Raw genomic sequence first — 26,921 nt, 5'->3', positions numbered from 1 at the left:
CCGCGGCGGCGCGCTGCCCTCGGATTGGCTGTCGGGGCGCGGAGGGGCGGGGCCGGGCTCGCAGGAGAGGCCGCGATTGGCCGCGTGGGCGCGGGCTGAGCAGCGGGTAGGCTTGCCTGTGCCAACGCCCTTTAGCGCTGGCTCTCGCCCGCGACGGGAGCGGCTCTTTCTCTCCGCCACAGCCCCGAGCGAGGCGCAGCCGATCGGGTGCCGCCCGCGGCCCGGCCTAGCGCAGCGGACTCAGGTGAGCGCGGCGCCGCGTCCCGCCGGCGGCCGCCGGGCCCCGCCTCGCCTCGGCGCCGCGTCCTCCATTTTGTGAGCGCGGCGCGGAGCGGTCGGCGGTCGCGGGCGGCGGAAGGAGCCGCCGGGCGGCGCCGCCGCCATTTCGCACCCGCCGGGGCTTCTCCCCTCCGCGCCCGGCCCCGGCCGCCCCGCTCCGCCGCCGCCTCCCGCCTCGGCGCCCCCCGCCCCGCCGTCCCCGGGGACGCGGCCGCCGCGGAGCCGCCGGACCCCCGCCCTCGCCCTGGCCCCGACCCCGCCCGGCGACGGCCGCGGCGCTCCCGGCCGGGCACGGAGGGCGTCCGTCCGTCCCGGGGCCGGGGCCACTCCCGCCGGGGGGAGGGTCGGTCCCGCCGCGCCCCGCCGCCAGGAGGCGAAGCGGCCCGTGCTGCCCGCGGGGCCCCGCCCGGCCCCGGCATCGCCTCCCGCCCCGCTGGGCTGCGGCCCCGGGGCCGAGCGCACCGCGCCGCTCGCTTTCTTTTGAAGTATCTCTTTCCGCGTCCCGCCTTCCTTCGGCCCTCCCCTGCGGGGTGCGGGCACGCGGGAAGGGGCTCGCTGGGAGCCGGCTGTCCTCCTGCGCGTCCCCGCGTTCAGCAGCGCTTCGGTGTGTTCGCGCGGGGGGCGCGGGGGGAGGACGACGAGCCGCTCCGTACGGCGGGACGTCTTCCCGTCTCCTCGGCCGGAGCTGCGTCCCGGCCCTGGCTGGGTCTCCGGGCTGTCGTTTCCCCGGGGCGGGATCCGGGACCGGCGCCTGTCCCCGCCGAAGGGAGGGAGGGTGTGTGGGCGCCAGCGCCGCGCCGCGGGACGCACGTGGGGATGGGGAGCTTCTGCGGCCCCGGTAAGCGGGCTGCGGGGACGCGGTCTAAAGCGCCGCTCCTGGAGTCACGGTCGCCGTCCTTCTCCCGGCAGGCTCTGAGGCGCGTTCTCTCGCTGGCAGCGTGACGTCCCCAGCTTCTCCTGCCTTTGCTACGACACTGCCCTCGCCCCGCCGCCGGCCACCATGGATAAGACCGAGTTGATCCAGAAAGCCAAGCTGGCGGAGCAGGCCGAGCGCTACGACGACATGGCCACCTGCATGAAGGCGGTGACGGAGCAGGGGGCCGAGCTGTCCAACGAGGAGCGCAACCTGCTCTCCGTGGCCTACAAGAATGTGGTGGGGGGGCGACGCTCTGCCTGGAGGGTTATCTCCAGCATCGAGCAAAAGACAGACACCAGCGACAAGAAGATGCAGCTTATCAAGGACTATAGGGAGAAGGTGGAGTCTGAGCTCAGGTCCATCTGCACCACCGTGCTGGTGAGTGGGGGCTTTGTTTTTTCTGTGTTTTATCGAGAGAGAAGCAGTATGCTGCTGTTTTGAGGAGTGAAGGTGGGAAATTGGCTGGGGATTATGTGAAGTATTATGCTGGGGTGGGAGGAGTCAGTGCAGTAACTTTTGCAGCTGCCGTGTCGGTTACTGTGAGGCAGAAAACCATCTGCACTCTGCTGTGGGCGCTGTATGTGCAGAGGTAATTGAGATGTGCTCAGCTGTATTTGAGATGTGTGTCTGATGGGGTGACCTGTGTGCAGTACTACACACAGGTAGTACTATGTGAGCACAAAGATACAGAGAATTTAGGCTCATGCCTGTTGGTGCTGTGGTTAGTAAGCTCATCTTCATAAGATAAACTGAAAAGAAAATGAAAGCCCTTTATTTCTTAAGGTTGGAGCTTGTAACTTGTTAAATGCATTTAAATTAATGGTGTTCATTTAATGTGCTGCTTCACACGAGGAAAAACAGAGGCCTTCAAGAGACATTTTTAGATTTTCTTTCTCAGATAATAAGGTATGATTTTATTAAGTAAGACATCTTCCTTAAAAGTTGGAAAGAAAGAGGTAGAAACTGGCTTTGTCAGACTCAAGTTGACTTACTGGGGTCTGTTCAAAACAAATTTGCAGTAGTTTTGGACTAATGATCAACTGAGGTTTGGAAACAGGATATTCTATGACAGGTATCGTGCACCTGAGAGTGTTTCAAGGCCCAGGAATAAATATATCTCCATGCCAGGAGCAGAATTCCAGATGCTTTTGTTAGTGAAGCAGCATAGCAGTGCAGCAGGAGCTCCACAGACCTATGCCAGCAGCATGAAAAGTATGTGAACCTGTTCTGTGTGATCAGGGTATTCTGGCTGCAGGAAGCTGTGTGTGTGTAGTGCAGTGATAATGGTGTGGCACGTAGTCTTAGTGGTTAAGCTGTGTATTTTTGATGTCTAGTACTGCAAGCATGAGAAAGGAAGCGAGTAAAGAAATAAACAGTTTTTGATTTAACCCTGAATTGGGTTAGGAGACCAGAGTTTAAAGATGACTGGTTTGGAAGTAACAGAATTTGCATCTTGCTAAGTGTTCTGGTACAAGGGTGCTGCTTTGGATTGTGCTGAAACTACGTATGTGCTTCCTTGCATGCTGCCACCTAGATTAGTTTCTAACTACAAGTTAGAGGCCTTCTTTAAAATGAGTTACTGTTGCTTGAAAATAACTTGGAAATGCATTCATTGAATGGATTGAGTGGATTTCTTGGTGCTTTTAATAATCCCCATCTTCCAAAGAAACTGTTTCTACAGTTATGCCTATATTTAATTTGCAAAAGCTTCACCTTTGTGAAAATGGTGCAACTTGTGTAGGGCACTGATTCTCGTTTCCTGTGAAAAGATTGGCACTGAAATTTGGGTGTTGATACTAATCCTATTGTGATTCTGCTCAATCTTCTTTGGATTTTCTTTGGAACCAGCTTCTTGAGACCTGAGCATAAAGCTTATTCTTCAGGCTTCTTAATCTGCCTCTGTCCTTCTCCCCTTAGGATCCGTATCTGGGAGGTTATGAGTAAAATCCCCATGCTGTGCCATCCTAACAAGGAGCTTGTGTGTGTTTCTCTGGGGTGGTTCAACGCCTCTGGATGGTAAATTGGCAAGCCATATTAAACAGTGGTTATACTGAAATTATTCTAGTTGTGTCTAATGGTGTGCAGCAGTGCTAGCACAAACCTCTCGTGTAGGGAAGGTGAGCTTCTCCTGCCCTATAGCTGTCGTCTCCCCCACATTCTAGTCCGTTTCCTCTATTAACAGCCACAGCCTGGTTGGCAGCTTCATCCTCCTTGCCTGGAAGGCTGCAGGAAGTGAAGACAGAAGCCTCCAGATGAGCATGCCTGCCCAGTTCCACCCTGCTGGCTAAGGTGTGTCTCTTGCTAGGAGATGACAGTTACCTGCCGCAAGCCTCTGTGCTTTTACTGTCTGAGCGCCATGCAGTTACGTTCTGCTCTGCTTCTTTCCTCCTCCATCTACCTACTGCTGCTCTGCCCCATGAGTCAGCAGCAGAGGTTGAAACTTATAATGTGCAGGCACTACAAAGGATGGGTTTCCTAAAGCTAAGCCACAAAGAGCTTTTGATTCCTTCATCTTTGAATGGTAATTTCTTAGCTACTAATACTATGGTGTCTGCTTGCATCTTTCAACATCTTTCGGTCCTTGAATTTGAACTTTGGTGATGCTTTTTCAGTTCTGGGAAGGCAGCTAAGCTGAAGCAACTGTTGGCAAGTAGTATGGAAAGGTTGCTTGTCATCTGGAGTATTTGGATTTAGCAAGGGTGGATGCACTGGGTGGAGTGGCTGCTGTTAGTCATACCACTAACAGGTTTTTTTTCAAAAGTTTTTTTGATTGCTGGTATGGCACAGCTTTTCAAAGTGAAATGTATTTGCTCTTGTAGAAATACCTGTGCTAGCATTACAAAATACTGCTGATTGCTGATGAAATCGCCAACACTGAATTTGTAATTACTCCTTTCCTATGAAGAATGCCTCAAAAAATTAAATAAGGCACTATTTTAGGCTGTGGTTTGATAAGGACTTAAACATCATGAGAGTAGGAGCATCCAAAATCATGTTGAGAGATATATATCAAATGTGTATGTTCTTGTGCACATCTGTATACATAAAAATGTATGAATATATACGTCTATATTACTAATTATTTAATCAGCGTACCTTGTCAGTAGCTGTGGTAAGGTGTGAGAGAGTGCATCTCGTGCCAAGCAGTGAAAATGTTGAATGGTCTGCCATCCAAGTAGGAACAGATGTGGTCTGAGCTCTTCTCAGCTCTTGATTTGGTGACTGGTCTTGGAAATGGAAGTGACTCTTCAGTGAAGAAATGGTATGATTTGTCAAACAGTGTGCATGAAATGCTTTATTTAAAGGTACACCAACAGGTTTTATTATTGCATTGATGGCTGAATTATCTTGTAACTGAGAGAACTGATGTTGAATTGCTCCTTAGGAATCATAGTCCAAATGGTTCTGGAAACCCTTTTCTTTATGAATAAAGAAATAGGTTGGCAACTTTAGTCCCCCCATACACCATGAGAACAAAGTTCATGTTCCTTTCACATTTGGAGGGTGATTTCAAGGCAGGGATGCTGGATAATAGAAGGAATGGAAGAGGTAATGATTTTCATGTGATCAATGAAATAATGTAAGAAACTTTGACCATGGAATGTGTGATACCAGGCTGTGACTCTGGGTTCCTCAGATTTTCCAGGAGGGTAACTTTTAAATGAGGCTTGTCTGACTATGTGGATCAAAGTGCTGACTTTGATAAACTAGGTCCCTTGGCGCATCAGTAACTTGCGTTATCTTCAGGCTCTTTTGGGGAAGGGGGAGGAAATTAGTGTAATGAGAAGCAGGACACCAACCCTTCACTGGAAGCGCTTTCCACCTGCTTCTAGAGCATTTTTCTCCACATGTATTTGGTAGTGCAGCATGTGGGCTATGTCTGGGTCTTAATGTGATTTGTGCCCTTCATGGAGCAATAGAGATCGAGTTTTGATGACTGCTTGCTTATGGCTGGTGAAGAGGTAGTGGCTAAAGCTGCAAAGGCCTCAAAACAGCAGTATGGTGGTGGTTACATCCTCCTCGTGGCTCTAGCTGAAATGCAAACCGTTGTTCTAATCTGGTTCTTAAGTTACTGCAGAAGACTTAAAGATGTGAGGTTTCTCGCTTGTTTCCAAATGCCTCTTAGGATGTCTTCCACAAACAGTTCTCCACTGCACCTGTCAGGTATTTCTAGGAATGAGAGTGCATCTTGGAGTTTGAAGAACGGACTGAAGGTAGTGTTGCTTGTGCTGGTGGTTCTTTTCTGTACCCTGTGGCAGTACCTGCAATGAGCTAGTCTTGAACAGGAGGGTGTACCTCACTTCAGTTATTAGTGCCTCCAGGTTGAGAGGATGCTGGTAGATGTTTGATCTTCTGTGAGATTGCAGCGTTCACTTCTGAAAGTGTGGCTTAGCACGCTGCTTTTGCCAGCTCCCTTTTCCTTCCTTCCTCCTCACCCTCCCTCTTCAGACTGCAACATTGTTAATACTTCTGCTTTGTGTAATTAAGAAACAATGAATACTAAGGGTAAGATCTCTGTCCTTCTGGTTTTGCTCCTTCTGTGGATCTTGTTCTAGAGCTAACCTATTTAACTGAAAAAGAAAGCAAAAAACAAAACAAAACAACCAACCATCCACCCATTGAAAGCCATGTATTAGAAGACACTGCTTTTCCAACAGCACAAATTAGTCATTTCATTGAAATTTGCAAAAGCAAATAGATTCCTGATTTCAGCTAAAATGCCTGATGTCAAATGATGAATAAGCTTTGAACGTAACCCAGTTACAGTTTTTCACTGCTGTTATCTTTGGCCTCAGAAAAAATAGAAATCCTGATTTATTGTTTAATTTTTTAATTGTACGTGTGGGCATCATAGAATGGTTTGACTTTAAGACCATTTAGTTCCAATGCCCTGCTGTAGGCAGGGACACCTCCCTCTAGACCCGGGTGCTCAAAGCATCTGGTAAGTTCAGTAAGCATCGGCTTGGTGCTGCTACGTGAACAAAATCTGTTTCTTTCTGCTTTCCTATTCTAAAGGAACTGCTGAAGTTCATGCAGAAATAGTGCTGTAGAAGTGAAAGTGGCATCTAAGTAAAGGGATGTTGCAGTCTTCTGCCAATGGGAGTTGGATAAGATGCAGCTTTAATCTGAAGATCAGATACGCTAACCACTGAAGTTAACAGTGCTTTGGGACTTGTATTAGTTCTCCTTACAGAAGTTGGGGCAGTGCCTCAAGTCATTTTTTGCTGCCTTTACATTGAAGCAAATGCTGTTGACTCACCCTCGTGAGTAACTGGCTAAAAAGCAGCTACTTCATGGCACGGAGCCAGGCCTTAGATTGGGAACAGTACTTCTTGGCACAGCCCCAGTTGTGGAGTTACTGTTGAAGACTGTTTTAAATTTAAGTGCAGATCATGAATTCTATATTTAACTTACTCATAGCTGTATCTTAGGTCTCTTTTTTTGCCCTTCGCTAGAATCTGGTGCTGGAGCACCACACATTTTCCTACAAGGAAAACTGAATCTGTTTCTGAGAAAGGACTGAGAGTTGTAGGAACAATCCTAGAATGCACGGAGGTTCTTGGAGTGACTGAGATCTGCTGGTCACAATAAAAATAGCGTAGGGGATTCTGATGGTAGCTGAGGCCTCCCTCCCGTGTGGTCATCCCTTGCAGCATGCCACCCACCCAGCTGGATGCTGAACTTCTGAAATGCATGCAGAGTGGTGAAGGATATGAGATAAATGGTAGCAAAGCATTCTGTCTGAGGTTCTGGAAGCTTGTGTCTCTATTTGTGCATGCAGCCTTATTTCCTTTTTTAGAAGCTGTTGGGGTGAGTTTAGATCACTGATTTGATATACGCAGATATCTAAATCTTGAGGTGAAGCTGAGGATGGGGTTAATTAATGTCTGTGGAAGGTAGAAAAGCATTGGCTTGAGGCCTGTCTGCTCTGAAGAGTTCAGGAAGTGATCATTAGCACTCCTGCAAAGTCACAGCTACTAGTGGCTCAAGTGTTATCCTGTGAGAAGCAGGGTGTGGAGTAATTGGGAATAGGAAGCCATAGCACTAATGCAAGTGACCCAGCTGTTGAGAGTGGGGCAGCCAAAGCTTCATCCATCTCCAGTGTCAAATCCATATTTTAATTAGGTTAAGCTATAGATTGACTAGCATGGTTGTAGTCAAGCCTATTAAAGCACCCATAATACTTCTTGTACATCAAGAATTATTAGGTTTAGTGGAGGTCTTCTATCAGTGTGGTGATCCTGAGGAAATGGGATGTACTTGCAAGGTAACAAAAGGCACCAGTGTTGGAATTTTTTTTACCCTGCTGAGGAAGTGACGTGTAACAGCTGCTTCTAAATCACTCTCATACAGGTATTTTTCCTATCCAGCAGGGGAGCAGAGAACGACAGCAGATAGTTGTACAATAGATGCCTTTTTAAAATAAAGAGTAGAAGTCTTTATATTGAAGAAATAGAACTTGAAGTAGAAGGAACATCGTAGAGCTTGAAGACTGAGTGGTTTGTATCTTTAGGAAGGCATAAATACAAATTGGGATTGGCTAGCACATCGTGAAAGCCATAGATTTGTACTTGTTTCTGTATGGGAACTGAAGCCTGGTACTCTGTTCTCAGTAATGTGGAGTACCAGATTTTCAGAGGAGGGCAGTGAGGAAAACTGGAGGTGATGGGGAGGATGTTAAAGCAGTGTTGGAGATATTTTCTTCTTCTCTTTAGTTTGTGGGGTGGAGGTGTTTGTTAATGTCTCAGTTCTGTAAGTCTCTCTTCTTCTTTTATGTTACTGCTTTTGGTCTTTGAGAACAGTGGGTTTGCTGGCCCTAGGTGTTACTGTAGTGTTTAAATGCTTTTGTACTTAGCAGTTAATGAGTCTAATTCAATCAGGGGCTGACTAGTTAAGGTAAATAAGACTGTTCTTGATTACTTGCAGTGCTTAATTTCGTACAGCTCCACGTTGTTCAGTGGTGTGATGCTTCCGGGTTCCTCCTCATTTATTCCCAGGAAGCTGCAGCTCAGCATACAGCTGCCTTCTAAGTTTGTGTCATTCACTCCGTGTGTTGGAATGGCAGTTCATGTGAACTGGGCTCTGCAGCCATACCAGGCACTGGAAATAATTCCATGTCCAGTGGCTCTGAGCACCCACCAAAAGATAGAAGGCCTGTAAACTAAGAAGTCCTGAATTACCTGTGGTTTTGTTTGTGCTTTCTTCTTACTTTGTAAAAGGAACAAAATAAGGAGTGTTGTACCAATTCCTAACACTGATGAGAGTCTTTATTCTAGCCTTTAATTCCTATAGATACAGGAGCCATGTTATGCTCTGAAAGCGGGAAGCTGTTTGCTCTGATGCTAAATGTACTACATACAGTCATACCAGGCTGACACCATCTTATTTTCTGGATAAAACTTCTTCAGGAAGTTTTGATGCCAGATGAATGAATGCTGCAAAGTTCTTGTAAGTGGAGGTAGGCAGGCAGGGACTTAGCACCAAAGTCAGGGCTGGCTTTCTATGAGAACTTGTTGCAGAGAGGTTATCTGGAATGTTGGCGTTTAGCTCTCACAACTTAGAGGTTAGACTTCAATAGCTTAAGGTTGTCTGGGTGGAGGATAACAAATTACTGGCATACTCTTAATGGGCTAAATAAAAAACCATATATTTGTCTCTCCTTGAAGTTACCATGGAGTAGAGCAATACAAAAGGCTCTTCCAGCAGCACTGAGCAGTGAAAGAGAGGGAAGCACATGAAATTCTATTACCTTTCTGGCTGTCAGTGATAACAAGCCTTTGATCTAGGGCTTCCAAACAGAGCAAAAGTGAACTGAGTAAAAACAGTCAGAGAGCTGTTGCACAGAGTTCATTTGACAGCATGAAAGGTTGGCTTTAAAAAGAAGTTGGCTGCACAAGAGCAGCTGCCAGTAATCCCTGTGTAGCTCCTTGCTCTGTGGTTCACTTTGAGTGTTGCTGGTCTTCTATCTCAGGGCCTTCAGCACTTCCATAGCTGCATATCACATAAAGTAATTTTTAAATGCAAATTTAGGCTTGGACTGCTATTCTGTCATTATGGAAGACTGCAAATGGAGCATGCAGGAGGAGACTTCTAGGTAGTCAAGGTCCTGAAGGGAAGAATTTATTGTCAGTAATATGTTTGCTAAGTGGAAAATAACACTGGAAGTATATCAGGGGAAATCTGGAAATGAGGTTATGGAAGAAAGCTACTGATCAGTTGGAGATTAACCTGTCCATACAGGAAAAAAAAAACCCTTTCCTGAGAGCTTTGGCTGTACTGTATAGCTGTTATTTAATCAGAAATTGCAATTATTGAAAAAAATAACACTTTTTGAATTCATTTCTCTGTTTGGCAGGAGAAAAACTGACTTCAGGCGTCTTTCATGAGAACTTGAATAATCCTTTGGCTTTTGCTGGATTGTTGGCTTTGTCTGATGAAAACCTGTAGAAAGGAGAAGTTGCATTTCCACACTTAGCGTTCCTGGCTTACATAGTTCTTTGGGGACCACAGAACTTAACTGCTTGCTTTAGGAGTAACATAAGCATGGAATGCTAATGCTAGATTAAATTGATCTCTGCCCCAGGTGGGAATGGTGTGGGCAGATGTGCTGCAGCTGAAGTTCCCAATGCATCTGCTAAGCCGGATTCCAGATCGTTCAGAGCCAGTCCTAAATACAGACTGCCAGTTCTTAAAACTATGTAGACAGCTGCTGAGGACTGAATGGAAAAGATGAATTAGGTCACCTCTCTGTTTCTGTGCCCGGTGTTTGCCTCTGGTTTCTGTGGTGCTTTGTCAGGTCATCTTGCAAGGTCGTGCCATTATTGGAAAGGCACATGCATATTTTGTTCAATATATACAATGTAATACAGATGCCTTAGGAGGTCTGCATGGAAACTATTTAATGCTCTCCCCAAAGGAGGTGATGCTGAGAGCTTGAATCCAGAAGGATAAAAGTGCTTACTTCTGCTGAATTAGTTTTAAAAGTAAAGTGATCTTTAGTGCTGCAGCAGGGACTCTCCCTTTCCTGTCAAGAAAACAACTGCTGAATGTTAAAACACACCTAGGTTGCAGTGAGTCATACTGTGGATTTTGGAATGAGTGATTGAGACTTGAACTGGTCAGGGGCTCTTATAATACCCGTGTACTAGACAGTTAAAGCAGGAGGTTGTATGTGAGTACGAGTCTGACTGAGGTCAGAGCATACACCACTGGTCTGTGCTGTCAGATGGTTTGGAACATGTAACATTTGGACTGTTTAAACTTGCAGGTGATAATTGCCTTGAAGGAATGCATTGGTCTGAACTGTCTCAACAACTTCTCAGCTTTATTTTTTTTCTATTGCGATTGGTGGAAACCAGTTCCCTGGATCTGCTTATAGGTGACTTATCTCATATGGGAGTATGATGGACTTGCAGAAGTAGCTGGAAAAATTCCTTAGTCTCCAGTATTTCATATGTTGTAGGCCTGGCTGAATTTAGGAAGGGTTGCACGCTTTGCATAGCGTGTCTGTTGCATTTAAGCTGCTTGTCTCCCAGTTGAGACTGAGTGTGACCTTGAATCTATGTTTGGAACAATGAGTTAACTTACTGAAAAAGAGTTCTGACATGCACTCTGAGCATATGTGTGTGTGTTTGTTCCTGAGGTACCTTGCCTCAAAAATAGATTTACTTTGAAGCAGTTTCTTTGCTTACATGTGGCTGTTTGCCTTGGTGGGGTTTGAGCAGTGAGTGTGTGCTGTTGCAGGCAAGTACAACACTTAGCTAATTAGAGTTACTTGTTCTCACCTGTATAATGCATTCTGGTGGTTAGCTTCAAAATCTTAAATAAAAATAGAAAATACAGAATGTTCTGCGTCAGCTGAGGGAGGAATGCCTGGGAAGTCTGAATGTACTGAACCTGGTCTCTTAACTACTGAGCAGCACCTCCTCTGGTAGCCTAAGGAGCATTTGGACAGCACAGCACTTGAGAAGCTGAAGTTTGAGGAGCTGATCTCTTTTTATTCCATGTCACTGAACTTCTTTCTTGGCAATGGGAGGATACAACTTTTTAATACTATACATGGAAATATTGATTTGTTTCTCTTTCTGTCAAGGAGAAATCCTAATGAAATTTTCTTTCTGCAGATACTTTTTTTTGATCATTCTATTGAAAGCCTAGCGTCACATTTTGTCTTCAGTCACTAAAACCTGCAAATGCAGATTGCTTCCCCACAAGCTATTATGTTTGCTTTTAAAGAATAACAAAATTCTATGCCCAAAAGATGGAGATGGCAATGGAATAAGCTGTTTTAAATAACTTGAAGTAGGATGTCAAGGCCTTAGGCACGAGAATGTTGCTGAAATAGTCTGACTTGAAAAAATCAAACTTTATCAGAACTCTATTCATGGAACTCTGCCAGGGGTTTTGAACATCAGCACACTTCTCCTGAAAGACCAGGCACAGCCTATGCAGTTGCTGTTCCTGGAAGCAGACTTCTGGAGAACGTTGCAGCTTGTGATGCTTGATCTTGATGTTAACTGACTCTATTTCTTTCCTGATGGAACAGAAGTAATGTAGTGTATTTGTCACCAAATGAAGTTGGTAACAAATATAAAACCCAATGCGGATGAGTCTTTTAGTGGCATGACATTAAATAAATTGGTGCTGCATGACCTTGACCTGTCCAAAGTGTTGATAAATGAGTGATGAAAAGATTTCAAGTTGCAACATTGAGACCTTCTGGAAGTATGCAGTAACTTCAGCTTGCTTTGGAAAATAGACCTTGAGCTACTTCTAATCATAGAACTGCCTGAGTTGGAAGGGACCCACGGATGTCATGGTCTCCAGCCATCCAAAACCCCAAAGTAGATAGTCTTTGGAGCTGACCTGGTTCATGTTCTTCCTTTGGTATTAAACTGTTAAATGTGAAGAATAGATGCCAATGCCATTAAGTAACATCTATATGCAAATATGTATATTAATGCTTTTCTTACTGAATTCCATATACAATACTGGTGCAAGTGCTGAAGGCAGCTATTGACTTAGTACTGAGTGTGCTGCTTAAAGATCATCTTTGCTGTCAAGATTCCTGATAGCCAAATGTGTGAGAAGAGAGAACAGCACAGATCAGATAGTGGTATCATTTCTCTTCTGTTCAAACATAATCCATAGCTAAGTTGTGCAGGAGGTATTTAGTGCATGTTGTGGTTGAACTTGATACCCTAAGGCAAACTTGTCTTCTGAAATAGACTGTGGGGAGGGGGCTGATTTCCCTGGAAAAGGGGACAGCAGAAAGCACGCGTGGAATGCAGCTACTTCATGAATTGTAGGGGCTGGATGCATGCACAACAAATAATTATGAGTGACCTGAGTCTTTAGAGAGCTGCTTTGTCTCTGTCAGGTACTCCAAGTGAATACATGGCTGACGTATTCCTTCAGGGCTTGCATTTCATAAAGCATAATGATAAGGAAGTGATGAGAGCAGATGAATTAGATGTAATGTTTCTGGCTCAATGTTGTTGCAATGGGCTGATACTGTGGCTATGTGCTAACCATTGTTCCTGCTTAAACAGTGAGGGAAGAGTGAAAGTAATGGTAAGGCTTCGCAGTTGGGAGGGAGCAAAAGGAGAATTAGAGAAGGATCCGAAAAGGCAATTGAAATGTAGTTTTATTTTGGCATGTAAAGGAATAAGTGTGCCAATGATTGAGGGAGGGTATCACAATAAAATTCAGCTTTAAAGGGGGAAGAAATGGTTTGTTTACAGGTTCCTAACCGGCTTCCCACGGCCCCTTCAGGCAGCTGTGGGTCTGCTCCAGGGACCATGTTGCTGGCATCTCTTTAGGAAATAAGTAAAACAAACAAAAAAAAACAAAAAAAGGCCTCCCCTTGGTAGGGGGGGTGGGATAAGAATATTGTCTGTGGGAACTTGATGTTAATAGGATGGAAGGTGTTGGCATTCTGCAAAGGTAGAAGTGAATTGAGATTTGTAAGCAGTGCTAATGGGAAGGGAGAGGGGAAATCCTGTCACAATACAGAAGGGTCGGTGTGCTGCTGGAGAATAATGTGTTGGTGTACAAGAAGCAGCAGATACCAACCACAGATTGTCACAGTGCAAACCTATTCTCATGCAGTCATCCTGAAATGAACGGTCTGGTTTGAGAACAGACTCTTGACTCCAGCTTCTTCATACCGCTTGTGGTTTGGAGAGTCACTCAGCAGCAGGGCAAGCCAGCAGCAAAGGACTCAAGTACCATGTGGCTTTTCAAGGAGGCATCTAAGGTATGTTTCATTTGCTAGAACAGGTAATTACTAGTTCATTAAAAGATAGTAAGAACCATTGCAGATTTTGATGGTGGCAACTGCATACATACACTTCTCTAACCTGGTCCGTGCCTCTCTAGATAAAAAAGTGATAGGCACATTTGCTCTGTGTGGATCGGAATGGCAGTCTGAGATACTATGAAACTTTCTTGGAATCATACATATGGGAGTGCCCGACTCTGTTTTTCAGTAAAACTTACCGTAACAAATTTGGAGGTGGCTGAGATCTCCCTCATTGTTCAGACTGCCCATTTTCATTTTAGTTACTATTAAACTTGTACTTAACGTGAGATTCTTGACTGATTGCTGTATGATGGAAAGACAGAGAAAAACCCAAATGGGGAATGGTTGTAGGACATCTGGAGCTTTATAGTCTGTTCCTGCAAAGCAAATTCTTACCGTGCATGTCAGCTCTCACTGCCCTACCAGCATTTTCCATCCATTAGAGGGAGGGTGTGATGGATTGCAAGACATGATAATGATGATGTCTTGAGATGAATGGCTCACTAAGCATTCCAAATACCTTGCAGATTTGAAAGATAATCAGGATAGAGATAAATTAGCTTTACTCAGTCTGTTTGCATTCTCTTCTGTCCTACATGACTGATAAACACGAAATCTTGCTCCATTTAAGGCTATTAAAAAAAAAAAAGAAAGAAAAATAAGATGCACAAATGTGGAACAAATATGCTCCACTCTCAGTGGTGGAGGTGCAGATCTCTTATCACAGAATCACAGAATGGCCGGGGTTGGAAGGGACCCCAAAGATCATGAATCTCCAACCCCCCTGCTGCATGCAGGACCACAAACCTCCATATGTAATACTAGACCAGGCTGCCCAGGGTCCCATCCAACCTGGCCTTGAACATGTCTAGGAATGGGGCATCCACAACTTCTCTGGGCAGCCTGTTCCATCACCTTACCACTCTCTCTGTAAAGAAATTCCTCCTGACATCCAGCCTAAATCTCCCCTCCTTCAACTGAAAACCATTTCCCCTTGTCCTGCTGTTATCTACCCTTTCAAAGAGTTGACTCCCGTCCTGTGTGTAGGCTCCCTTTAGGTACTGAAAGGATGCAATGAGGTCATTCTCCATGTTGAAGCCCAGCTCCCTCAGCCTTTGTAGGAGAGGTGCTCCAGTCCCCTGATCATCTTTGTGGCTCTCTTCTGGATGCTCTCCAACAGCTCCCTGTCTTTCTTGTACTGGGGGCTCCAGACCTGGATGCAGTATTCCAGATGGGGCCTCACAAGAGCAGAGTAGAGGGGGACAATCACCTCCCTGTCCCTGCTGGCCACCCCTCTTCTGATGGAGCCCAGAATGCCATTTGCTTTCTGAGCTGCGAGGGCACACTGCTGGCTCATGTTAAGCTTTTCATTCATCAGGACCCCCAGGTCCTTTTCCGCAGGGCTGCTCTCAAGGACTGCTCTTCCCAGTCTGTAGGGATGCCTGGGATTCCTCTGGCCCAAGTGCAAAACCTTATGTGATGTGATGATGATTTTGGAGGTCCTAAATCAGAAATGAGCTGTGAGTGGGAGCTATCTGGACAGTTCCACTCCTCCCGCTGAGGAGCACCTAGGAAATAAAGCAGCATATGTAACTTGCTCTTTGCCATCTGAAAAAGACTTTCCAAACATGGACTTTTTTTCTGATAGTTTTCTCAGACTTCTGCATGGAATCACGAGGTTTCAAACCTGCATCATGCAGGCAGTGCTTTGAGGATGCACTGACACATCTCTGCAGGGCCTCAAGAGAATCAACAGCTCCTCCTAATTTAATGTATGCAAACTTACTTAGTGTGCACTCAACTCCATTGTCTGGGTCATTGATGAAAACACTGAAGGTAGCTGACCCTCGAATTGAGCTATGAGGAGCCCTGCTTTTGTTGGGTCAGCAGCTTGGTATAACTCTATTTACTACAACTCTGGGCTGATGGGTCAGGCTCATACTGTGTGTGTGCAGCTGTATGTCCAGGAGGATATTGTGAGAGATGGCTTTAGAAGCTCTTCTAAAACCCACAAACCCCACATTCCTTCCCTAGGCAGGTGTATTTGTCACAGAAGAATATTAAGTTAGTAAGACATGATTTTGTCTTCATGTCTTCACTAACCCATGTTAGTTTTGTCTGACTGCATTGTCTTTCAAGTGACTTTGAATAACTCTCTCCATAATTTTACCAGACACTGAAGCGAAACTGACAGACCTATAATTACCAGTCGTCTTTTCTGCCTTTCTTGAAAATTGGAATAATATTTAGCAGCTTCTAGCTAACGAGGGCCTCTGCAGTTTCTGCAGACTGTTGACCAGCCGTGCCCAATGTGCAAGCTGCATTCAGCCCAGCTCATCCTGCAGCTGCCCTGGGTCATGATGGCTGTGTCTCTGCCCCATCAGGCAGCCTGGACTGGCTCTGTGTCATCACTTCTTGGCAGTACGTACATCTGTGAACAACTGTTTTCAAGGGTGAAGCACAGGAAAAATAAATTGTCATGAGAAATCTCCGACGAGCACTTTGAGAGCTCACTAAGAATTGTGAGCCACTGCCATCAAACCAGACTCGGGCATTAGTTTTTTCAGAAACAAGGTCAGATATCCTACTAGTTTTATGGTTGCTTTCTAAATTTCTTTTTAAATGAAAACATTAAGTTACTGAAGTGCAATAGCTGATTTATATTTTGTATGTGGTCTGAGACAGTTCTTCACTCCATGTGACAAGCCAAAAGGTTGAACACCTGTGCTGTTGCCTGACAACTGAGAGAAGGCTCATAGTAGTGATGGTCAATTCAGTACTCTAGGATGAATCTCATCAGGACTTGTGTGCAGCAACAAATCCTGTGCAAGTTCAATGCCAGCTTACCCAACCTGCAGCTGTGGTCTTTCAGCCCATTATTGTTTTTAAAGACAGGAGAATAAGGTATTACGAGTCTCTGCTTCTTTAAGTAATAGGTCTATGTTTTCTTGAGTTGTCCTTTTGCTGTGAAAGTAATTAAGCCTTTTTTTTCTTTGTGATCCAACACAGTATTAACCAGCTTCAAATCCAGTTGACTAGTGGTTGCATGAGTTTTTCCCATACAGTGGTGAATAGTATTTCTGTTGTCCGCCTGTGTTTCTGACCTTGCTTCCAAAGTCCATGTGCTTCCTTTTTGTCCTAAGCTGTAGGAGGAAAAAGATTACCTTCAGGATCCTCCTAGTCCTTAGCAGGGACTTACCAAAGCTTTTTGTTCCTCTTATTGGTTCTTCACACTGTGTGCATTGGTGTTACACATCTCAAATACATTCCAGCTGGCAATACATGGTGGAACAGAATGAAGGCTGTCACCAATATGTTGTCCCTCAATTGCTGTCCCGCCATCCTGTGGCTTACCATTAAGAAGCCTGTTACTTATCCCTTTTCCCCCTTGAAACTACTCTAAAGCCCTGCTAACTCCCAAGAGGAAAAAAAAAAATGGATCTGATGGGCTGATTGGACCATCTGATCCCTCCAAATGGAGTTGCCTACAACAACCTGATGTTTCATCTTTGTGAGGTGGTGAGCAGCCATGGGGCGGGGTGGCAGGCATGAAACTGAAACGTGGGAAGCTATGTCTGAATGTGAGGAGGAATTTATTTACTGCATGGATGACTGAATGCTGCAACAGTTTGCTCATAGAGGCTGTGGAGTCTCCATCCTTGGGATTCTGAGATGACTCTGAGATTCACTCGCTGGCCTGACCTTGGTGACTCTTAGTGTGGATCATCATCTACCTCATCGTGTCTCTACGCGGTCTTATTTTGGCATTAATAAAAATAAGAGTAATCAAGGATATAGTCTTGTCAAATACTTGTTGTAAAACCTTGTACAATGCATCCTTCTTAGTTGTCTGGTCAGTATTCCTTAGACTGGCATCATTTCTCACCTGTAATCTGTGTACGTGTATAAATCGGATCTCTCCTGCTTAAGGTAGTCCCAGCCTTAGAATGTCCTTCAGAGATTACTAAGTTTTCCTGACCAGTTAAAGGAACCTTTCTAAGCACAGGTGTGTCAGTCAAGAGTCAACTTTCACATTTCTGAGAGGTTTCTTTAGAACTTCTTCATTGTAGCTGAGGTTACTGCATTGCTGTCTCTGAGCCTTTGAAAGTGTTTTGTGCTATTGTGGCTGGCATAGGCATCCATCTAGGGAGAAAGGCATTGGGAAAATACCTACGCAGAGCTCAAACCTGTAGGGTGGGAATAACTTACTGTAATGTGAGTGACTCATGCGAAATAACAGTGTTAATGCGATTTTATTACCCATCTGCCTACTCTCTTAATTCTTGTTTTGAAACATATCTAAGGTTTTGCTATTGCTTCCATAACACTATTGAGGTGTGCTATTTAATACATTTATGCAAGCCCTTCTGTACTTCACTGTGTGAAGCAAGGAGTTTTTTTAAATAGTTTATATGCCACGTTAGGCAGTGTGGAGTCTTTGGTAGTCTTTTTGTAACGTTACAAGGCTTAAAAAGTCTGTTTCTGACTTGGTAAGTGGAAGGATGTCGGGTGCCAGGTAGCACCTTACTCTGCTGCTGTGTTCCCGTGGAGAGTGTAGTAGGAGGACTTCCAGCTCTTTACTATTCCCTAATGTGGTGGTAGGAGGATCTTTGAAGGGAGCTACAAAGCAGACTGTATTGTGATGTTACATCCGTGGTAAGAATGCTGTGTAGAAGCTCAGAAGGGTTTTTGTCACCCAGCTGAAAGTGCTCTGCTACAAATGGCAGTTTAGAATCATTACCAGTAAACACCTTAGAGGGTTTGGGATGAGTAAGCTCTTGCAGGTGGGTTGCTGGTAGGTAGTGGTAATGCTATGGCAGTAGGCATTGGAGGAAGAATGTTTGTATCTCAAATTCAGTTGAACTTGAACATTACTTTCCTAGTTGCTTGAAATTTGGCTTTCTGCAGTTTTTATGACCTGCTAATTTTCCAAGTAACTAAATACAGATCATTATCACTTCACTTCTTATGTAAAGTTGTTCTCAGTTCTGTGGGGCTTGAGTGTATTGGAACCTAACCGCATCTTCTGTAAACTCCGGAGAGCATAGCTGCTTTGGGAGTCAGGTAAAATCTATGGGGCTTGGGGACAGGGAAGACAGAAAACGTTCTCCCTGTCAGTTTTCTGAAGCACCTGAAAGTGAAGTGCTGCCATCACTTGCTGGAAATCCAGACTTCCTCCTTCACTCCTACCATGGAAGTGCTAGGGGTGCATGTATACAGAATGCTGCACAGCTTGGAAAATAAACTTATCTCATCTTGCCTAGAGGTCTGCAAACCTGTCCCTGTTCCTCTGGCTATAGGGAAACGTAATATCCTGAGTTGATGGGGATCCACTCCCTCCTCTGGCTCCACACAGGACCGCCCAAAATCAAACCCTCTATCTGAAAGCAGTGTCCAGATGCTCCTTGAACTCCAGCACTCAGGGCCATGTCCGCAGCCCTGTGCAGCCTGTTCCACGCCCACCGCCCTCTGGTGCCAGACTGTTTCCCTCACCCCCAGCTGCCTCCCCCAGCACAGCTCCACGCCGTTCCCTCAGGCCCTGTCGCTGTCACACAGCAGAGCTCAGCACTGCCCTCCACTCCCTGTGAGGAGCTGCAGCCGCCATGAGGCTTCCCCTCAGCTCCTCTGCTCTGGGCTGAGCGCAGCGTGGGACCTCAGCCACAACACATTTATTGCCCTCCGAACCCTTCCCCATCTTTGTCACCTTCCTTTAAACACGCCTGTACGTCCTTTGTGTACTGTTCCCCCTCCTCCCCCCAAGCCCCACCCAGTGCAGGAGGTGAGACCACACGGAGCATTGCAGGACAATCCCTCCCCTTTTCTGGTGGTTGTGCTGGGCCCAGTGCACCCCAGGGTCCAGCTGACCCTTTGGGCTGTCAGGGCACACTGTTGGCTCATCTTCATCTTGCAGTTAGCCAGAATCCCCAGGTCCCTTTCTGCAGGCTGCACTTCAGCCTCTCATTCTCCAGTCTGTACATATAGCCAGAGCTGCCCTCTCCTAGGCACAAAATCCAGCACTTGCTGTTGTTCAGCTTCATGAACAATGTGTTTGGTGATTGCTCAGACATTCAATTTGTCAAGGCCTCGGGAAGAAGAGCTGTGTGAGCAAGCAAGCAGGGATTCAGGATGGTGCTGGCCAGCAGGGTCTGGATGTACCAGCTCCTGGTGCTGCTGTCTGATGAGGCTGGCTGCCAACTGGATTGGTGCAGACCTGTAGCTGCCTCTGGTGGGTGGGTTGCAGATCCTTTATCTCAAGTCTAATGAATGCAATTTATACAGAATGCTGCACAGTTATTCCTTATGCTTTTTGGTTTTTTTTCCTGTGAAGCAGAATGAGTTCTTATAAATAGCTTTGGCAATTATTGCATAATGTTTCGTTTTTCCAGTAAAAGCTTACTTCTTTGAAGTGATGTTTTTATGAGAAGTATGTATTCTGAAACGAAACTCAGTCCTGAAACTTTATGCCAGTAAGCCTTTTGTTGTTACTTTTTCTGCACTCTGATCAGATAATTGACTGAAATGATCATCTTATCTAGCTTTGTGCATTTGCACAGTTTGTTCAGTCTATCTAAAATGCTCTTTAAACTTTTTTTTTCTTTTTTTTCTTTTTTTGCCTTAATTTGTAGCTAACATTTAAGACTATGTAAAATGCAGAAGAAAATAAATTTAACTTAGTTGAAACAGTGTTTATAACATGCTAATGTCTTGGTTCCCTTTTTTTTTTCCAGGAGCTGTTGGACAAATATTTAATAGCTAATGCAACTAATCCAGAGAGCAAGGTATTCTACCTGAAGATGAAGGGAGACTACTTCCGGTACCTTGCTGAAGTTGCCTGTGGTGATGACAGAAAACGTGAGTGCCTTTTGGTCCTTAGGTTACTGTTAGCTAATGAACTTCAATTGTGAGCCATGCGGGAGAGGACAGTAAGTGAACTGCACACACCAGAGTCTGACTGAATTTATGGAAGTTAGCAGTGTGGGAAAGACCAGGTTTCTTTCTGTAGGCAGAGGGTAAAATTCTGAATACACCTTTAACACAGTATGCAGGGAAATTTTGGCTGGTGTTCTTGCCATCTACCCGATGCTTCTGGATGGCTGTCTAATAATGCTCATTCAGAGCTTTTGGGAAAAAAATAGATGTAGGTCTGGGAACAAACTTGATGTCGTCATCCATGAACATGTTGTGCTTGTCTATAATTTTAACCATCTAAATGTGAAGTAGTCTTCATTGTAGTCATCCAACTAAGATTTTAAATAAGTAACAACATTACTAGTTCAGTAACCATGGAGAAAAGTGTAAGGTATCTGGGAAACTTGATGTTGATAGGGATCATAGAATCACAGAATCACAAGGTTGGAAAGGACCTACAAGATCATCTAGTCCAACCATCCTCCTATCAACATTACTATCCATTAAGTTACTAAAACATATCTCGTAGCTGCTCATCCAGACACCTCTTGAACACCACCAGGGACAGTGACTCCACCACCTCCTTGGTCAGGCCATTCCAGTGCCTGACCACTCTCCAAGAGAAAAAGTTTTTCCTTATGACTAATCTAAATCTCCTCTGGCACAACTTGTGGCCATTTCCTCGGGTCCTATTTGTTGTCTGGGAGAAGAGGCCAAACCCCTCCTCATCACAACCTCCCATCAGAGCTAATGTCATCCCTGTAATATTAGCTTGCCCTTTTAGACCCAGCAGCAAAGACCTGGAAAACTTCACAGCCTAGCAGGGTCACTTGTCACTGGGCATCCTAAGAAGGCAGTTAGGACACGTGCAGAGGTGATCCTAAGTACCTCAGTAAGATCTTTTGGGGAGTATTTTAACTCTGTTCAGAGGATGTACTGAAGTAAATAACAGAACTGTCTTGCAGGGTACCCAGGTGAGTTGTGATGTTAAAAGTTGAGGTATGGCATAAATTAAGGATGCCTTTCTGTGTAAGAAACAAAAGTTGGTTCTGGAGTGATACTGTAGTAAAGAATTGAGATGAAAGGCCTTGAGAGAATTGAAGTTGGAAGGATGAAAACACAGAAACCAGAGTAAAAATCTTTGCACTAATTAGTTGCTTTCAGAAATTTTTAGCCCTTCATCTTATTCAAATGACACCAGCAGGTCTGAGATCAGTAGATGCAGTTTGTCTCTAGTTTTCACAAAGATATTCTGATCTATGTTTTTCTCTCAAGCAACAGCTACAGATCTGGACTTCTCTAAGCAGAGAAATGCCAGCATATCTTAGCTGAAAAGACTGCTCATAAAGTGATCCTACATACTGATATGGGTTGTTACTGTAAGAGAAGGACTGATTGATGACCTTACTAGTGGATTTTCTTGCTTTCCACATGAAGAACTTGTGTTACATGCATCACCGTGTACACACTTTGTGCTTGGCTTTTGGAAAATGTCTCTAATATCTAGGCAAGTTTCCTGCATTAACTAGGCTTTTTGCCTTTTTTTCTTGTTCTCAGTAAATCAAGAATAGACCATTAGTGCTCATTACACCATAAATATTGAGAAGCTTCCATGTATGTTAACAACTTTCTTGAATACTTAACAGACTTTATTTAGTTGTTTTTTTTTACTGACACTTCAGCAGGGGCATTTAGGGTTGCTTTGGCCCTTTGGTTGTCTTCCGGAAGACAGTCTTGACTAGACCATATGCAGCATTTCAAGTGTATCTCCTTTGGCCTGTTAACCTCCTCACAGTGTGGGATTTCTCCAAATTAATCTAGGCACGACCTCGTTTTTTTATCTCGACTTCCTAATTCTCTCCACCCAGTTTTTGAAGGCAGATTCTTAGTTTTTCAGAACATGCAGCATGTGCCTTCTAGACTTCCTCAAAAAGAGACAGGTCTGTACAGACTGTTGCTTTCTTAATGCTACACACCCAACTCAAACATGAGTATGTTCATCCCGTGCAAAGAGAGCTCTGTAGAAAAAGTAATGGATGATTTTTTTTAATGCCTAAGGATAGTGTTGTGTCAGAGGCCATACACTTATATGTCAAACTGAGGTATTCTAGTCATTTTCAGTGTCTGTGTTTACTAACCTTGTAGGTTTATCTGTCTTTGTAGTACCTTCATCTGCCTCCTGTGGTTTGTCAGTGTGGTAACTCCACCTAAAATGCATTTAAAGTGATTGCCATGATTTAATGAAGAGTAGTGTTTCACTAAGAGGAGGCCTAAGTGGAGGACTGTCCGCTCACCTGCTAAGCATCGTATCTTTAATGAACAAATAAAGTGACCCTAACTAATACTGAAATATTTCATATTCTTTTAACAGAGACAATAGAAAACTCACAGGGGGCTTATCAGGAGGCATTCGACATCAGCAAGAAGGAGATGCAGCCAACACATCCGATTCGCTTGGGTCTAGCTCTTAACTTCTCTGTATTTTATTATGAGATTCTCAACAATCCTGAGCTTGCCTGCACACTGGCCAAGACAGTAAGTTGTTTTTCAGTTCTCTGTGCATGCTGGGACAGTGGAAGAGTGTTTATGCTTCAAATTATCTGAATGACTTTTTCCTAGTGTTCAAGCAGGAAATTATCCTATTTAGTATATCAAGTTTATAAGCTCATGTTGTTAGTGGAATTAAAGGAGTGCAAGCCAGCTGTATTTAAATCCTAAGCAGCACGGCAAGTTTTTACTGCCTTTGTTCATGTTTCTGGTAGACCAATTCAGGTCACTAATTTCTAACATTACTTTTTTGGATTTTAAAAAAAAAGCTGCCTATGCTGATAAATTTAGCTTCTGTTTTTTAATGATTGGTCAATAGACTAAAGATGGCTTAATTGTTGCAGGCGTTTGATGAGGCCATTGCAGAACTTGATACACTGAACGAAGATTCATACAAAGACAGTACTCTCATCATGCAGTTACTTAGAGACAACCTAACAGTAAGTTGACTTTTTCTGTGCTGTCAATTCTGTAATCTTAATTGCTTAGACCAAATTTGTCATGAAATAGAAACATTATTTAGCACACAACTTAGTAGTTAATTCAGGCTATTTACCCTATTATATTTTCAACTTATGCTACATTAAGACTGAGTTATGATGTCATCAACTCCATGCTGTCTAACATAGAATGACAGCTTAGCTTGTTTGTGTTCTTCATTTCTTGATGGCCTTTGAAGGGAACAGAGGAAGGTGCTTTCAGCTATTTTAACATACAAAATAGGACAAGGAGTACAAAAATAGTAGTCCACGATGTGTCAAGAGATTCTTTCTAAAACTCTGTGATCGTTACCTCAGAAACGAGATGTCTTTCCTGTTGTTCTATCCAGTGTAGCTTACTTTAATTCATTTTCCTGATTTTTTTTCATTAAAACAAAAGGTCTGGAATTACAGTATACTAATGATGAGTTGATTTTTGGGTGCATGTTGTAATGATTAACTGTAAGAAAAGCGCCTAATGGAACTTCTGGGCTCTTAAAATGTGTAACTATGGTAATTTTTATAGAGAAAATCCTCTCTGTGAATAGTCACTGCACTTAAAATTGCAGCAAGATTTATAATTTTATTATATTTCTTCAGTAGAAATGGCTTTATTAGCACTGTAGAATGTTTTGTATCAATAACCAAAATGGTGATCTTCGCTTTAGGATCCATCCCTGCTTTTTAAGTTAATGTTTCTTCTGAAGCTGTCGTTAAGACTTGAGCGACCTCAGGTTAATGATGTAGATTGTTACTAAGCACAGAAATCTGGACTTCACAGTCTGCTCTGCCTTTAATAGCTGAGGAGCATAACTGGTTGTGCCTGCTGCGTGGGGAAATGTTTCCAATTACCCCTCCACAAGCAAGTGCTGTAAGCTAGGGTTGTACAGCTCCAGTGCACTGGTCTTTTACATAGATCCTGAAATGTAATTTCTTATTTCTGCCTAATAGTTGTCTCCTTTTGGAAATAAAACTCTGCTTCTGAAAGCTGACGCCACTTTTCTTTTCTTTCTAGTTATGGACATCAGACAGTGCAGGAGAAGAATGTGATGCTGCAGAAGGTGCAGAAAACTAAACTGCACATGGGGTGTCATTCTCCCTTTCCTTCTCAAGAAACCTTTTTACACGTCTCCATTCCTTATAGCTCCACTTGGATTTCCTATAGCAAAGAAAACCCATCCATGTGTATGGAAATCAATTTATAGTCTTTTCACACTGCAGCTTTGGGAAAACTCCATTCCTTGATTTGTGTTTGTCCTGGCCTTCCTGGTGTGCGGTTACTGCTGTAGAAAAGTATTAATAGCTTCATTTCATATAAACATAAGTAACTTCCAAACACTTATGTAGCGGACTAAAGTGTACCTGGTATTTAAAAACAAATCTGAACCAGTTCCTGCCAGTTGACTGTGTTTTATATTACAGTAAGATATGAAAATGTAGTTAATTGCAACTAAAGAGTGTTCCACATAGCTTTTAATTCTCCACATTCCCTCCTTATTCTGCAGGTTTTCCTTTCCATAATTGACTTTCACATGCTACTGTGTATTTTTCAGTAGAGATACGGAAGTATTGGTCCAGATCAAGTTGAGCATTTCTAGCTTGAAAATTTACAAATTGAATTGCTTCCTGTATAATGTAAGACAGGAGCTTGTGTGTTTGAAAACAGGGGCTACTCTTAATCTTCAGTTGCTGCTGTTTAAGTTTATATCCCTTCCCAATAAAAGTTCACTTACACTCCTGCCTTTGTAGTTCTGGTATTCACTTTACTATGTATTAGAAGCAGCATGTTACTGCCGGAGTACAGGCAGTGCTTTTTGGCAGACTAAAGTGCATGTCATTTCTTAATACACTGGAATGGGAAAACCAATTGAAGTTCACATGTCCAAGTATAAAATTTAGTACTTTTCCATGCAGGTTTGTGCACATGTGAGAAGGTGTCAAGTTTGTCCAGTGATTGTTATTTAGAGAGTTCGGACCACTATTGTGTGTTGCTAATCATTGATTGTAGTCCCAAAAAAGCCTTGTGAAAATGTTATGCCCTCTGTAACAGCAAAGTAACATTAAATAAAATTACATTTTATAAACCACTTACTGTTGACTTGTAACAATTCCATGTAATTGCTTAAGGGCTAAACTCAAGTATCTTGTGCTAGAAGTGTTCTCCAATTGAGTGCATACTTGTAAAAAGTCTGCTCTTAAACTCGTGTCATATTTGAGCAATGTGCATTTTATGAAAATATCCTGGATAACTTTTCATAGTTAACCTGACATGTGGACTTCTCGGTAACTAAATCTACTTGAGCTAATGGCTTCCCTTATTAATTACTTTAAAACAAAAAACACCCAAGTAGCCAATTTTTGGATGTTTCTCCCTGGCTTGCAAATTCTGTCTTCTAAATTATACCTTTTTTGTAATCTCTTGAAATTCTCTCATTTGTCTTCCTGCTCACTTCTCCCTTCCCCCCCGAAACTCATGGTTGTTATTATTATTTTATGGTATTCCAGATGCAGTTTTAGGAGTGCTGAGGAATTCTTCCTCTAGAACGTTAGTTTTTGTGCTGCCACCTCATAATCTGCTTTCTTTTGTTCTTAGACTGCTTTTAGTACTACAGGTGCCCCAATTTTTGGAGCTTTTGTAATAACACACTGCTCTGTGGGTTTCTGTGTATGTTGTTGTTTTTTTTTTTTTTTTTGCCTAGATCATGTCAGAGTTTTCTCCTAAATCTCTACCTCTTAGTTCCCCATGTTGATGGGTTTTTGAAAATATTTAACTCCTTTTAGTGTCCTGGCTAGTCAGGATATGACATTATGGAAAATGACATACTGCTAGTCCGTGTAGGTTTCTGATGGTACATCTTCCACCTTCCATCTGTTTTGTTCATTCTTTTGAGCGTGCACAATGAGTATTCCTACAATAAAACTGTTCAGATTATATATGCTTCAACTGACATGCATTGCTTTAAGAAAATTAATGTATCAATTCCATTTTCTTCATTCAGTCACTTTGAATTGCTGTCAAAGTATTGTGTGGCAGGATTCTACATAAACTCATATGCTTCTTAATTGGTGTTTTGGTTTCATAATTTCTTCCCCTCCCCCACGCATTCCCTATTGATCCTTTGTTTCATAAAGGTTTTAACTGCTCTCATTCTCCTGTACACGTATTTCAGTATATATACACTAGCAGGCAGCAGCAGCGCCTCAATTAAGAGTTTGCTTTCATTGCTCTTCTGTAATACTGTCTCAGCATGCACTACATTGTCAGCTGATGCTTTGCTTTTTATTTCTTCCCTTTGCAATGTGCAAAGTGAGTTGTCAGTGTTTGTTACAGCAGCACTGTTTGGGCCTTGTTATCTAGATTACAGCTTAATTTGTTAGATGTTCTTTCTAATGTCTGTCAAGATGGGAAGCTTCTAGCTGCTGCTTGTCTCCTGCATCTGTGTTCTGTGCAAAGGATGCATCTTGAAACAGCAGTACCAGCCCTTGA

The 26,921-nt window shown here is 43.7% G+C and overlaps 1 protein-coding gene across 2 annotated transcripts; it reads left to right on the top strand.

The window, feature by feature from the left end:
- The first annotated feature begins 95 nt into the window (after positions 1 to 95).
- YWHAQ (tyrosine 3-monooxygenase/tryptophan 5-monooxygenase activation protein theta) lies at positions 96 to 26,497 on the top strand. Of its 2 annotated transcripts, none has more exons than XM_031611344.2 (6): positions 96 to 244; positions 1,189 to 1,573; positions 20,228 to 20,351; positions 22,780 to 22,943; positions 23,300 to 23,395; positions 24,450 to 26,497. In XM_031611344.2, exons 2-6 carry the CDS (start codon positions 1,280 to 1,282, stop codon positions 24,507 to 24,509), a joined length of 738 nt encoding a protein of 245 aa, XP_031467204.1. In that variant the 5' UTR covers positions 96 to 244; positions 1,189 to 1,279; the 3' UTR covers positions 24,510 to 26,497. The 2 variants fall into 2 exon arrangements, with proteins under 2 accessions (XP_031467204.1, XP_031467205.1); XM_031611345.2 differs by lacking the exon at positions 96 to 244 and adding an exon at positions 760 to 883.
- The last annotated feature ends 424 nt before the right edge of the window (positions 26,498 to 26,921 follow it).

Source organism: Phasianus colchicus, chromosome 2 (genome assembly GCF_987193195.1).
Source record: "Phasianus colchicus chromosome 2, bPhaCol1.hap1.1, whole genome shotgun sequence".
In the NCBI taxonomy this organism is placed as follows: Eukaryota; Metazoa; Chordata; class Aves; order Galliformes; family Phasianidae; genus Phasianus; species Phasianus colchicus.
This window is presented reverse-complemented; position numbering and strand designations above follow the sequence as displayed.

What these genes read in the sequence shown, in the direction of transcription:
- YWHAQ (XM_031611344.2), top strand. Translation starts at nt 1,280, where the DNA reads ATGGATAAGACCGAGTTGATCCAGAAAGCCAAGCTGGCGGAGCAGGCC. An exon ending in CCATCTGCACCACCGTGCTG is followed by an intron (nt 1,574 to 20,227) that starts GTGAGTGGGGGC and finishes TTTTTTTTCCAG; the next exon opens with GAGCTGTTGGACAAATATTT. An exon ending in CTGTGGTGATGACAGAAAAC is followed by an intron (nt 20,352 to 22,779) that starts GTGAGTGCCTTT and finishes TTCTTTTAACAG; the next exon opens with AGACAATAGAAAACTCACAG.